General features: G+C 41.9%; 1 protein-coding gene across 2 annotated transcripts; it reads left to right on the plus strand.

Annotated features, from left to right (window-relative positions):
* The first annotated feature begins 5,986 nt into the window (after nucleotides 1-5,986).
* rgmd (RGM domain family, member D) lies at nucleotides 5,987-13,417 on the plus strand. 2 transcript variants are annotated; one of them, XM_042417671.1, is made up of 3 exons: nucleotides 5,987-6,250; nucleotides 9,516-10,027; nucleotides 11,759-13,417. In XM_042417671.1, the coding sequence occupies exons 1-3, from the start codon at nucleotides 6,157-6,159 to the stop codon at nucleotides 12,470-12,472; spliced, it is 1,320 nt and encodes a 439-aa protein (XP_042273605.1). In that variant the 5' UTR covers nucleotides 5,987-6,156; the 3' UTR covers nucleotides 12,473-13,417. The 2 variants fall into 2 exon arrangements, with proteins under 2 accessions (XP_042273605.1, XP_042273606.1); XM_042417672.1 differs by lacking the exon at nucleotides 5,987-6,250 and adding an exon at nucleotides 6,297-9,073.
* Nucleotides 13,418-14,775: the final 1,358 nt, after the last annotated feature.

A 14,775-nucleotide genomic window follows, 5' to 3' on the forward strand; every position in this document is an offset into this window, starting at 1 on the left:
TTCCTCTCTTCTCAGAAGTGCCCTACCCAGATATGTAGGAATTAGGCCACATCGCTCACTACCATCCTACTCTAATCAAAGTGCCGATTCTTGAAACAGACAGCTGTTGTCATGTGCCTTGATTCCAATGGCTATCTGTCCCTGTAGCTGCCCAACTTCTTAGTTGGCCAGCTGAAGTTGTAGGGGAACGAGGGTTAACAGCGTCTGCCAATTCAAACTCCTGTTAGAGCAGTGTCCCAGTTCACAACACAGCATACGACATAAACATACTGATCCAAGGTAAGTTCTTTTTTTTTTCCTCCTCTGTGGCATGACTTACTCATGATTCATACATGGTCTGAGGATAAGAGAAAATAATGCTAATGGAAACACTGTTGAGGACTGGCTTTGAATGTTAATTTAAAATGTGAAAATGCCACTAAAATTATTATCTTAAAGTTTAATACATTATACAATAGCATACCGTTATTCAATAGCAATAAGGAACTAACACACCAGCTGGTTGGGGTGTCATTGATAACTCATGAACACAAGCGTGATTATTGGTGATTTTCAATATTGAATTGTTTTAAATGTGTAGAGTGAGCTGCATGATCCATTTCTTAAAACCATATAAGGATTGGCTTTTTCTATTAAGTAAATGTGATAGTGAGAAACATCTGCTAAAAAGCAAAAGGGGGGCAAAACAGCCATATCAATTTCCCAGTACTGCATGTGGACTTTTCCCCACCTAGCAGGTCTGTGCTCATAGTATATACTGGAGCAGTGAGTCAACTTGATTGGTAGAAGCATACACCCTTGCCATGTTCCTCCACTTTTGACGTCCTTAAACCAACTTTAGCAGGAGGGAACATTCCTTGAATAGCGTCTTGGCAAAAAATTTGGTAGATTAGAATGGCTAAAATTATACTCTCGTGAGTTATTGTCTATTGTCTATTGTCACCTATTCCTGGTTCAGGGCAGTTGTTCTGGATGGGCCGAGGCAGGAACAATAGCAACGGTTGCATACTAACTGAAGGACACGCTTCATCACAAATGCATCTGCAGATTAAGCCTTGAGCCGTCAGGTGTAAAAGGAGAACAGTTGACAGCACATGGCAGAAAAACCTAAACCAGCTTTTAAAATGCTTCACATTAAGCTAAAGATTCAGAAAGGGCTTTTTTAAGTCCAAAGAACAAATGGTTTTCATGACCCCTTTCATGTCAAAATAAGGAGAGATAAAAAGTTTCCCTAAAATATTAACAATTCGCTTAGAATGTGTTTGTCTGTGGGAATTATCAGTAAAAAAGTCAAGATAGAAAGGAAAAAATGATGTAAAAAGAATGATGAGAGGCACTGAGCATCCAAAAGTCTTTCTGTAGTTGACCACAATGAATGAACAATCAAACATAGTAAAACATCCGATATAAAATTTTACATGCAGCATTTGGCCAGCAGTATCTTACAGAGCTTTTCATTTGGTAAAAATCACAAAATAAAATTCAAAATACAATATATTTTCTTGTACAAACATATTTTCACAGCACGGAAAATGATGGGATGGGAATTTTGTAGTTATTGAGAATTAATTAGCTTTTGGTTGCAGAGGTTTTATTAACACTTCAGCTCTGGGAACAAAGAGAGTTGTCATAGGTCATTACAAAGCTATTTGTTGCTTGTTTCCACAATGCATCATGGCTCCGGTGACTGGAAGAAGGGAGTGTCGTCATGAAAAGAAAAAGGAGGCATGTTCAAACAAAGTTATGCTGGAATAAGCCTCACAGGTTGCTCATACATTGGACTGTTTTGCTGTTTGATTTATTGGGTCAAAAAAAAAACTTGGCCAGGAAAAAAGGGCAGAAAAATATTTGAGAATTCAAGATTGGGGTGAGGTTTAACCATCAAAACACACACACACACCCACACAAACACATAGGCCAGGCTTAGGTCAGAGGTCAAATAGCCCTGAACTCTCTCCCTTTAGGCTGAGGACATCAGAGGTCCCTCTGTGTGCTGCTCTCCATTTATTTTACCCATCATCCCTCATCAGGCCAGGATGACCCTGTGACCCCAGAGCTAGGGTTACCTGTCAGTTGACTGTCTATTCATGAGCACAGGGCTTGACGCTGTGTCAACATTTGTTCTGTGAAAAAGGAGGGAGGAAAAAGAGAAGGGTTTGGTTCTGTGTGGTGAAGACCAAAGCGACAAACAGAAAAATGAGAGCAAGTCAGAAAGAAATAATTTGTTTTATATTGAAATAAATGAATAAAACGTATCCCTCCTTTGCTTCCGCATACTGTAAGTTCAGACTTCGAGTAGCGCTCCAGCAGACTCTCTGCACAGATGACATGCATGTGTGATAATTCCTGTTTACACAAGGCAAAGATCCAAGGGAACAAGGTAAACAGATGCCTGCTTGGGCACCTATTGAGGGGTACCGACAAAAACAGCCCAAAAGCCCCCCCTGTGAGCGCTGTCAGCTATCAATCAGGGTGCCGTAAGTGGGATCCTTGAGTAAAGATACTATCAACGCTGCCCCGTATACACTCACACCACAGTTTCCCTTATCTCTGCTGAGATAACAGATCCCCTCTGACAGCGAGAGGCCTGAACCAGACACACACACTCGCTTTCTGCATCTCTCGCTCTCTCTCGCTCTCTATCTCAGCTGTGCTATAGGCCACTTAATTTCAGACAGGGGCCCTTAGAAAAAAAACAGTCAATTTGCTCTGGTTCCTGTTTAAAATTCAATAAGTGTGTCTCTTATATTGCAACCGTGTGGTGCTAGCGGAGGCTACAGAGGGCGCGTGCTACTCCTGATTCCAATCTCTGATGTTATCAGCCCCTAGAAGAAACACGATACATGTCTCAGTTGACAAATCTAGATGGGCATGAAATTAAGCAAAAATCAGAAGCATGAAACATCAACAATTTCCTGCATCTGTACTTTTTTATTATTTTGTAAACATTGCATTTCCGGAAAAGCTGAACAGTCCCTGTTAATAGAACAGATGGTTCAGGGTTGTGCAATTAAGCAGCTTTGTGTTTACAGGTTGAGAATGGCAGCACAGAAATTTAATAGATAACTGCATGTCAGATTAGACTTTAATGCAAATCCTCCAGTTTAATTGCCACCAAATATATATATATATATATATTGAGAGCGAACAATAAAGTCACAGTAAAGTCATTACAGCGTGCAGTGGTATATTCTGATTTTCACCTTATATGTTCCTGCAACCGACCAGCACCTGTCTGAAAATACTGGCTGTGCATGGGGAGTTCTGTCCTTTTATATATATATATAATGTATATAAATGCATTGCAGGCTCTTAAAACAACTGTAAGTTTGGCATGATGTGTTGTGTATACTGTATGTGAGGTCAGTGCAGTTAGTTTGTCATTGGTTTGAGAGGAGCGAGCTGAGGAGATGGTCCTGGACTGGCCCTGTTTTCGGGCCTGCACCAGACCACAGCACGTTGGGCCTAATAACAAAAACAAGCATCCCGGTGTGGAGCTAGTCCCACAGTGTGAGGACCTTAATGAGGAACATGTGGAGCTGCCCAGACACACAGTCAGAGGAAACCCAATCCCTCAAACCCTCCCCCCACCACCACCCCCATTCCTCCTACCATCCCCCCCCCACTCCCATTCTTTCTTTCTTGCTCTCTTTCACTTCACTCTCTACATTTTCTGTCACTAAGTCCTGCGTTTTTATAAAGTAGCATTGCTTTTCGGTCCTCTGCACTTCTGCTGGTTTCTGTCAAACATTCTTAATGTTTGTCCAAAACTCAAAACCCTTTCCTCTTCTTGCTGAGGTCCACAGAGACTGGCTCTTTAGACTTTACTTTTTTCTATTGTAGCAGAACAAGTGACCCTCTGTCAGCAGCAGAAATATACTGGCCTTGTTTTTTACCTGATATACACACTTGTAGTCCGCCCACTCACTCGCTCACTTTCTCCAGCTTGTTTTAGAGTTGGAATATACATATTTGCTGGGTCATGCAATGCAATACGCTCATAAGGAAACGTGGGAAGAAAGAGGTCTTTCTCCACCCATCAAGCCTGACAGGCGGTCCAAGAGTTTCTTTCATGTGCTGAATTCATCCTTACCGTCCACCTGGATCAATTAACTGTTTGCTTCACTGGCCATCAGTCTCGCAGCGTGGAACCTCAGTTCATTTAGTAGACAGCAGCTTATTGAGTGCAACTGTATGATTTGTGCTTCAGCTTTGATTTTGTTGTCTTCTAATTTTACGTGTCACTATTACTAAAACGGATCATTTTCTCATCTTCAGCTGTTACAAATTGATGTAAACAATGTGTTTTCTCCTTCAGGAAATGCCGTCAATCGATTGTGAAGACTGTAACAGGTGAGACATGCCTTGCAGGAAGTCATTTTTATTTTGCTGCACAGTATATCTTCACCACCAGCAAATCTTTCTCCCACACTGCGTCACTGCCCTGTGTCCAAGTTGTCATGGGGAATATGGAGTGTAACCTGTTCGGGGGGGGGGAGGGGGGATTAAAATCTGACCATAAAGCACAGCCATAAAGCAGATCAACCAACCAAGCCTCCAAAATTAGCTGAACAAACAGAGTAAGGTAGAGCCCTCTGGGGGGATAAATTTGGCACACTGGATCCAGTGTGACAGAGGCCCTTCTGGCAGCTCAGAACAATCCAAACGTTCCACTTGGGTTGAGCTGTCTTCGTTTCCCCCTCCACTATATATATCAGTCCCACATCAACATGAGCCTGTGAAGACCTTTCACAAGACTGACAGGCCACCTGAATCACACAATTGTGTGGCCGGAGGAGCCTGCATGTGTATAGAAAAACCAGTGATCCAATAACTGTCTGGGTTCACTTCTCTCTCATAAAGTCAGGAGGGAGGCGCAGAGGGAGACCCATAGTTCCAACCCAAATGTTCCAGCTGCACCAAAACAAAACCCTAACTTTTAATCTAATTCTAGAAATTATGCAAACTTCGACTGTTGGTTTTCTTAATACCAATATTTTATCCAGTAATTGGTTGGTGCATTAAAATTCTTTATTTACATGGCACAAAAACCACAGAGTGTGTCTCAGGCAAAGGCTGAAAGCTTACGAGTCTCTGTGCCTTGCAGATGGTCCGGCCTCACAGCAGCTGTGCAAATGAAAGACAGAGTGTCGTTGAAGGAGTGAGAGAGACGGAAAGTTGGCCACAAAAGGAAAAGAGTAACATACAAGTTGCTAACTGAAAATGTAATGGAAAAATTAATGGCACACTAAGAATTGCTGAGAGAAAATAATTGACTCAGAGTATTTTATCTGAATTTTCTAAGTGGCTAAAATAAACAATGCCCATATGTTTTTTGGCAGGTAAAAGACTTGAGGAGATATAAAAACTATTTAGCAAAATGGAGAAAATCCCACGGTGTAGATCAATACCAACTCTGTACTTTTCAGCTACGAATGCCAGCCATTAAGCGTAAACAATAAGGTTTCTATCTTCGTTAAAAAAAAGATAATTTAAGCAAGATATGATCTGTTAGTATGCACTCACAATTGTCAATCAAACCCTGTTATTTAAGCACCTTCTAGAGTGAGAAAACAACAGGTGAGAGAATCCTACTTAATGCTGAAAACACATAAACATTTGTCCTCAGGAGGAGGAGGGGTAGTCAAGCAAGACAAATGCCCCGAGTGCTTTGTAGTGCAAAAAAAAGTCTACTGCAATGAAGAGTTTGGTTCAAATTTATACTACTATATGTCACTTCATATATCCTGAATGGCCTCAAATTCTAACCTCAGCATAGATATACTGTGGATAATAGGCAGTTGTATAACTATTATAACACAACACCCTGTGATTCTTCAATCATAATCAGGGCAATTATAATTTTACACCGCCCCCTCTGATGTTGGAGGCACTTTTCCACTGTCCTCATCCCCAGTAATTGCCACTACATGTAAATATCAAGTGGTTAGTGAATAATTAGTCTTTCATTGGCCAGCAATCACCTCTGGGCCCCGTCTACACTTTAGACCCCTCCCTCGTAGAGCCGCCCTGAAGACAGGGGCCCCTTTTGAATGACAGCGCTTGGGAAGGAAGACGAATTTTTGTCTGATTTCCCGCAGCCACAGCGTCGATGAGAAGCAGTCGAGGAACTCCATTCTAACTGAATGGATTGGTATGGGGAGAAGCGGACCTCAAATCTCGGCTAAGCGGCAGCTTTGGGACTGTGTAACGTTGACGATGGTTGTACTTTCGCTGCTGTTTCGACCAGGTAAGTGCAGCTCTCTCAATCCGTGCTCCTCCACTCCTGTCCTGCATGCAAAGCTGTGTCCCGCACTCCCCGGAATGGAGGTGGATATGGAAAAAGTTAACTTTTTCCTGGCGTTGTGCGGCTTAACTCAAACTTTTTAGCCATTTTTAAAACTTGTCTTACATGTATGTTGTTTGCTTAAGTTTCTAAGTGTTTGGTGTTTTTTATAAGAGGGAGAAAAGTCGCTGTTGTTGAAAAGTATCCCGTCCACTGCGGGGACAAAGTAATGTCCTGTTGCTGCCGAGTATCCCAGCCTCCAGCCTCCGCTTGTATCGCTAGCCGAGCAGCACGAGTTAACTTACTTTACGGACGTCTTTTTGATCAAATTTACCACCTTTCCCAACACAAAACATCGCCACTAAACAATTTGTCACCAACTGCTAAACCGTTATCATGTTTTATCCAACACAAGCGTCGCTGCTGTTACGGTTTAGCTAACCTAGTTGTGTGAAGTTACGGCTTAGCTGCCAGTTAGCATAAGTTAGCTCACTAGCTGACTGGCGTCCAGCAGCCGTTAGTCAGACCAAAGGAAAAACAGCGGCGCTTGTTTTTATTTTTTAAGCCATAAAATACCGCTAACCGGACAGCAAACGGTTACTTTTAGTATTTAAGTCACGAGTGTAACTTTTACACTCGGTCTTGGCCGTTGTAGTTGTTGTCGAGTCAAGCTGGACCACGGTATTTTCCCCCATTCATGCTTCATTTATTAACTGTGTTAGCTACCATGCATGGGGGTCCAACTTTTTGGCCTCTGAACGTGTTGGTCGCTCCTCCGTCCTCAAACCGAGAGGACAAGAAGCCAAACCACCAGCTAACTATACCAAACCCAAACTCAACGATGCTGATCTGTTTCACATGCTATGGTCAGCTCTTTTAAGTGCCTCTCAATTATGTGTTTATGTCAAGGACCTCAAAGGTTGTCACACATTTGATGGGATTTTTTTTTAAACAAGGAGCTTTGTCATTTGTTAAAGTTGTATTAACTCTTTTGGGGGATAATAAAAACTATTCCTAAAACAGTAGGTTATTCTTTATACATTCATTTTGTTGCTATGCTACACTGATAATGGTCATAGTATTCATTAGAAATGGATGTGTTGGTGTTTAGTTTGTTTGGTAAAATAAAAAAAAAATCACATGATTAAAAGTTGGTATTAAAAACTTCAAAGAGACAGAATATGCTAGAATTTAGACATCTCAAAAACTGTAAGCCATTACATCTCAAAATAAGAATTAAATGATGATAAATCAAAGATGATTAAAAATATTATTGAATTATTGTCCAGAACCACTTCTGAAGACTCCAGTTTTGATTGTTTTGGTACTTTAGCTTGGTCTAACTGGATGTAGCACCTAAAGATGTTTTTTTTTAATTTTATTTTTTAAGTCATGTCATAGTTGAAATATGCAAAATAGTTGCTGAAAGTCATTCAGAAGTTGGGTATAGTAATGTAGCGTATTTCTGACATGAATAATAGTTCATTTAATGTAGCAGTACCAGCTGTGTCAAAAATAAGTTTATCATTGTGAGTATTTAAATAACACTGAGTCAAATAAGTGTTATCACTGTTATTAGCATAATTTATCCAAACCAACTACATCTATATTAAAATCTGACATTTAACATCATCTAAAAGCTCCTTCAGCTCTGATTTTGAATCATTTTGAGCTGTGTTAGTGAAAATATTGTTGTTAAACAGCTGCAACCTAAAGAGAAGGCCCAACCCATTCAAAAACAGCATCTTCATCTCCATCAGTGTACATAAACATCAGCATATATAATGTACTAACCCATATTACACTAATATCAATGCTGTTTGTGCCTTTTTTTTTGTTCTCATGTTGTCCACGTGGTCTTCACACTTGTTGTTAGCCTACTAAGCACCGCAGAATAAAGACCCTTTAGGGAGATGCATGGTTGTTGATGGCTGTGCAGGCAGTGATTGTCAAAAAGTGTCAATCACAGCAGACTTGGGTGACCCCGCAGCGAGATGGGGGAGGCCTGTTGGAATTCAGAGGAGGGATGTAGAATGCCTCTAACTTGACCTCTCGCACTCCATCTCGGTTTTATCAGGGCCCGTGTTGAAGTGCAGTGACTGTGAGATGCATTAATCGTCTGTCATGCCCCCTCAGGGCATCAGACTTTCATTGAAAGGGAAGAAGTGGTGCAAAATATTTGAAATCTCCATGCTTATCTTGTCGTCTTTGTCCAGGGTGTTAGGAGATTAGATGGAGCTTCGCAGTCAACAGGAGATTATTCTGTTGAAATAGAAAAGCAGTGTGTTGCAACTGGAGTGCTTGTCTCGCAGTAAAAGTGATGTATGTGTTGTGGATGCTGGCTGATGCTGAACTTCTGTCTGTTGGAAGTGGAAAACGAAATCCAACCCAGTCAGCATACAAGAGATCCCACCCTAAAGCAACACAACACTCAGCTGAACTTGATGAATATCCGTGCTGTTTTTTCCCACAGCAGCAGTCATAGTCCTTTGTTTTCCTTGATCATTAATATACTCTTAAGAGTCATAACTTCACTGGAAGCCCAGAATTTAGCCTATACCACCCAAATATCATACGCTGTGTTTTACTGCCCCAGTGCTGCTTCCAGTTTGGACCCTGAGTTTGCTGAACAAGCGTGACTCTTTGTGATATTCCTCTTGTGATCCTCTTGAAGTCAGCTGCCCCCATACACCAAGCCCTGCCGTGCCATGTAGTGTAACTTAATGGACTTCAATTACCTCAGCAACAGCCAAACCACATTCAGCACCCTCAGGCAAACTAACACAGGTTGGTTTCCTCCTACGGTGAGACTACATGCTATTTCTGTGAGGGCTAGTTGGGGGAAATAAGTTTTGACTGACTCTGTAGCACAGTGTGGGATCATGGCCTCGTGAGCTCATGCATTTGGGTTTTAATGGCTCTCCTGATTGAGCTAAACTTGATAGTGGAAAAGTTTTGACTCTACTGCTGCCTCGTGTACTGAGCTGAGGTAACGTATCCATAAATGTCAGATGAATTTTAAGATTCTTATTAGGGATAAATGATTTTTTGCTCAGTTTGGCTTTATACAGTCAGTTTCTGGAGTACTTGTATCAAACAGCACCTTTGCACTGATGACGCATGAGCAGAAAAGACAGATTAACCCCCTCCTAGCATGTTTTCACAAAACCGGTGACATTAATTACACTACACTGCAAAAATACTGATATTGATTGTTTTTGTCTTTCAGCTCACTGCCAGCAGTGTCGAATCCAGCGCTGCAATGCGGAGTATGTGGCTTCTACCTCACCCTCTAGTGGTCTTCAGGAGGACGTGGCTCTGGATGTGGACTACTGCATCGCCCTGCGAGCCTACGCCTTGTGCACCCGCCGGCAGGCACGGAGCTGCAGGGGCGACCTGGTCTACCACTCGGCTGTCTTCCGCATTAAGGAGTTATTCTCTCAGCACAACTGCTCCAGCGACGGGCCCACTTCCTCCGCAAAGGTCCCCAGCACGTCTCGGCCGGCCGTGTCAGAGCTGTGCGACTACGAGAATCGGGTCCTTGTCTCGGGCTCAGCTGGTCAGCAGAAGAAATACGCCCACTGTGGATTATTCGGAGACCCGCACCTAAGGACTTTCCGAGACGAGTTTCAGACCTGCAAGGTGGAAGGGGCGTGGCCTCTGATCGATAACCGCTTCCTGTCAGTTCAGGTGACCAATGTGCCTGTTGTCCTCGGCTCCAGCGCCACGGCAACCAGCAAGGTAAGAACGGCTTTAAAGGGTGCACCAGAGCGAGTATCTGTTTAATCACAATGCTTATTGTCTTTTATGTGTTGTCACTTCAGAGTGGAAATCTGCTGATTTTCTCACTTACAATCCCCTCTATCCATGAAAAAACCCTCAGATTTTAGTACATTTGAAGCTAATGGCCTGCATGAGTAAGCTGCTTTGGAGTGCTCGCTCGCTCGCTAGCCTCAAGTATTGCCATAAAGTATCAAACATGTGAAGTTAATCGTCATTCCATGGTGCCTCTCGAGCCTCCAGCATTCCTCTTGTCTTGGAGCTCCTTCAGATCTATGAGGGGAAAAAGAGAGGAGGGAGTCCTTCAGTGGTGTTGAATCACAGACATGCTTGAGCGCTCTACCTTTAACACATGGGTGGTCATATGGTAGTGATTAACGCTCACTCAAACATTTTCCTCCACCAGCACGATCTGGAATGTTTTTTCACCCCTCTGGTCAAATAATTAACTAGGCGCTTTTTGTATAAATATGGAATAATGTGGAAAAATATAAGAATAATTGAACAACAGCAAGTCTTTTTGATTTAGTCAATTAAATAGGCTGTTTTTTCTTGTGCAAAATGTTTTATTTGTTGAAACCTGTAACATATCTTTATCTCTATTTGGTACTTAACTTAACCAACTAACATTGGTGTATAAGGCTCACAGACCATTATGCTGCTTTTATACTGTGAATTTTATGTTTAAATAGTAAATAATTTGGCCTCTCACTTTCAGCTGATGTCATAGACTCTCCTAAACTTAGCAATTTTAATTCTCCAATTTGAAAACAAACAATGTAATACACGTGACAAGTCCGAGATTTCAGAACAAACTCTTTGAAAAGCTTTTGCAGTGTATTCTGGTGGTGCAGCCTAATGCAAACCTGTAGTGGGTGTATCTATGCCAGCACCCGCATGCCCCCATCATGCTTTCGCAGTTGTTTTCAACTGCCAGACTTAAGGCAGGAAATCATCCATCAAATACAGTATCCTCGCAAGTGTAAACGTAACCACAGCCACCGCTTTGTCAAGGTACTTTGAAGAAACTGAGGTTAGGCCCCAATTTTTCAAAGCTCAGCTGGAATACAAATCACAGTCGGTCACTGAGCGAGCATAAGCAATGCCAGCGTAGCAGGAGGGATGGTGAATTCATGGAGATGAGGAGGCTGTTATGAAACGGTGTTGCCTGATCCAACATTCAAGGAAGATTAGTGGAGTTATTGCCTTTATTTTTAGTATCGGTATATTTTTTTAGGTAAAATGGATAGCTGGTGAAGTATGTTTTTACTTTGTGGTTTATTTGGGAACTTATCTGTTTGGTTGAAAATATGTCAATAGTCCTGTCCAATCATGGATTAACTGGCATTACATTACACCAGAGGAAAAAAAAAATCACTCTGTAGGTAAAAAGGTCGGTGTTGGTCATGAACACCCTCCACAGGGTTTTATATGTTTGGTTTCCTGCTGCCACCTTGTGGCCTTCAACGGATACTGCTCTTGTTCAGGATTAATTTTGGTGTGTTTCCCTGGGATTGAAAAGAAGGAAGTGTTTATCAATACGTTTCAGCAAAGATGTAACCTTGTTGGTCATTTATCAGTTGCTTGATGTAGGAAAATATCCAAACTTTAACAAAAAATAAATTAAATCAGAAGTGTAAAACATTTAAATCTATTAGTTAATACTGATCTTATGTTTTCCTCCTGTTTCAGATCACAGTGATCTTCAAGTCGTATCACGGCTGTACAGATCAGAAGGTGTATCAGGCCACCACAGAAGATCTGCCGCTGGCCTTTCAGGATGGAACTCGCAGCGGAGGCGAGAGCGGCAGCCTGACGATCGTAGAACGAGGCGGCTCTGGTGTGGGCCGGCAGGTGAAGATACAGGCCCGTTACATCGGCACCTCCATCATCGTCCGGCGCGTGGGCAGCTACCTGACCTTTGCCATCCGCATGCCAGAAGACACCCTGGACTTCTCGGAGGACAATGGCGGTCTGCAGCTCTGCCTGCACGGCTGCCCGCGCAACGAGCTCATCAAAGAGCACACGCTGGGCCGCCAGAGCCAGCAGCCCCGCCTGCCAGGTGCTGGGCAGGGCACCAACACAGAGTTGGGTCCATTGCGGCCTCCTCACCAAGTCTACACGGTGGAGCGGGCCACGGCCAAGTGTAGAGAGACTCTGCAGGTGGAGGACGTGTACTTTCAGTCCTGTGTGTTTGACTTGCTGACCACAGGAGACCCTGAGTTCTCTATGGCAGCCTACAGCGCTCTGGAGGATTTAAAGGCGCTGCCGCCCAGTAAACTGAAGCAGAATTCCCCGAGGACTCCTCGTCTTTACAATCGAGGGATGTCACACACGCCGGCTGCAGCAGCAGTCAACAGCCAGTCCCTGCTCTCACTCCTACTCCTCATTCTGCTGCTTTTGTAAAAAAAAAAATATATAAATGATTTTAAAAAAAGAGAGAAACATGGAAACAAACAGAACGTGGAAGCATTACCAGCTTGAGGAAAGAGTGACTTGAGCTCCGACATATATTGTATTATTTTTTTGGAATTTGTGAATGTTGTGATCTTTTTCTGTTTTTGTCATTTGAAGGATTTCACACTCATAAAAGATGGCGTTTCTCCCACTTTGCATTTTTTGTGGATTCATACATCGGTCACATCATTTGAAGAAAGACAAATGCATGCAATCAGTCAGGTTTGGGGTCCAGTACAACATGTTGTTTTCACATGCTCACTATTAATCGGTTTACAAAAGAGCTTAGCTTTTGTAAATATGTCATTTTTACTGCACAACTCATCATAATGCACAACATCCAAACACTCCACTATGTGTGAAGTTGCATGTGACTCCATACTGTATGTAAGCAGTTTTTTATACATACATGTGGCTTCTAGATCCTGTATAATCCAGTAATATCAATAGCACTTAAAGGTTTTAACAGCAAGTTTTGTGTATTTAAATGTTATTTCTTTGTCTATTTCAACTGTTCTTTCGGAAATTGGCATGTTAAATACACAGGATCCAACAACTGTATGTAAAAACTACCTATCCATAATATACGATGTGTCAGTGTGATATTCAGCAACTCTCAGTTCTCATCTTCTGTAAAACACTCCCTCTTCAAGCTGTTTGGCTTCCAGTTTTAAAGGTTAAAAAAACCCACAAATCTTTATATAATAATATATTAAAAGAGTGTATATATGTGTTTTATATTGTGTACATTTGCCTGTGTATAGATGTTTTAACTGTAATATGTTTTACATTTGTTGTGTTTAGTAGGTTATTTTTGAGTCATTGTAAGAAAAGTAAACTAATGTGTTGTGCTGTATCTGTAATTTTCTGTATTAAAGTGTTGGACACTCCTGAGTAAGGTTTGTTTTTCCTCTTTTTTTTTTTTTTTTTTCCACTCTCGCTAAGTGAAGAGGATGGAGTGGCACATTGTTGTTTACATTGTTTTACCACCACGAATCATGGTGAGTAGTTGTGTTAAGAGGTTGTTTATCAGCTTCCATCATACTCCAAACCAGACGTCATGAACTCTTACAGTCACTGTAGCTTTAAAATGGAAATATATTCACTGTTTTTGGGTCAAGACCTCAGAAAAAATCACTATCAGCACATAAGATAAGATGCAAAACATGGAAAAATCTAAAAACAAATCCAATGCTGCACAGTAGCAGTGTTTCCTAACTGTGTGCTTGTAATACCCGCTCCATCCAGGTGGGGTCCTCAGTTTATAAGGCCTGACAGCTTTTAGTATGAAGACAGTTTTGACAAGCTGGCTGTGTATCTGTAGGGATCCACAGTATGTTCTCAGTCCCCTGTGTAAATGCTACCTCTGAGTGCTGAGCTGGCTGCTGCTTTGCTTTTGTCTGCCAGAGCGCTGCACGGCTCCAAATAGGATTTAGTGTGTGGTTAGCACCAGGTTAGAGTCAACAACAACAGCACAGGGTGCTGATATTCGCATTATTATCTGAACAATGAGTGCTGTGATTACAGAGAGGGACATCATCAGTTTTTTATCGCCATCAAAAATGCAATCAAGAGAGGCCCTGCACGCTCCTTATGAAGACATTAACAATTCATGCTCTATAATTAGCAGATGTAGATTAAATTTATATTCTGAATTGCGTTTAAAGTAACTTGATCCTAATATTGCTTTGAGCATGGTTTGCCACTCATGCAATAATACTTTATCGCTCCATGTCCCATTTTCTTGAAATAAAGACACCAGTGAGCTGCGTGGTTTGGAAGACATCCAATGAATCGTGTCACCATTTTCACCCATTACATGTTAAGCACATTGCAGATATCCTGAATCAAGTTGGGTGACTTCATCAGCTAATTTCTAATAGTAGGAGGGCAGCAGGGAGATGGAGAAGGATGAAGATAAGGAGGCAGGTGATTGTGGATTAGTAGTGAAACACAGTGTCACTTGCGAGCAGTACAGGGCAAAACTGGACCTTTTGAAAGTTGTTTTTCTTGGCGTTGATGACATTTATCAAGCATCTCCCTTTGGTTCACCTCACAATGTTTCTCGCTCTCACTGTTTGTTTTCAGTTGAGTTGTAAACTGCGATGATGAGACTCTATTTGCTTTATAGTTTTAAACAAAGCTAAAAAAAAAAAAGCTTTAGGCCTCGACTTGATTCATGTCATCTGTTGAGATGCAGCCATGTGACAGCACTGTCAGGCAGCACCAGCCTTATATAATAACCCCATGTG

Source organism: Thunnus maccoyii, chromosome 7, assembly GCF_910596095.1.
Source record: "Thunnus maccoyii chromosome 7, fThuMac1.1, whole genome shotgun sequence".
NCBI classification, from domain to species: Eukaryota; Metazoa; Chordata; class Actinopteri; order Scombriformes; family Scombridae; genus Thunnus; species Thunnus maccoyii.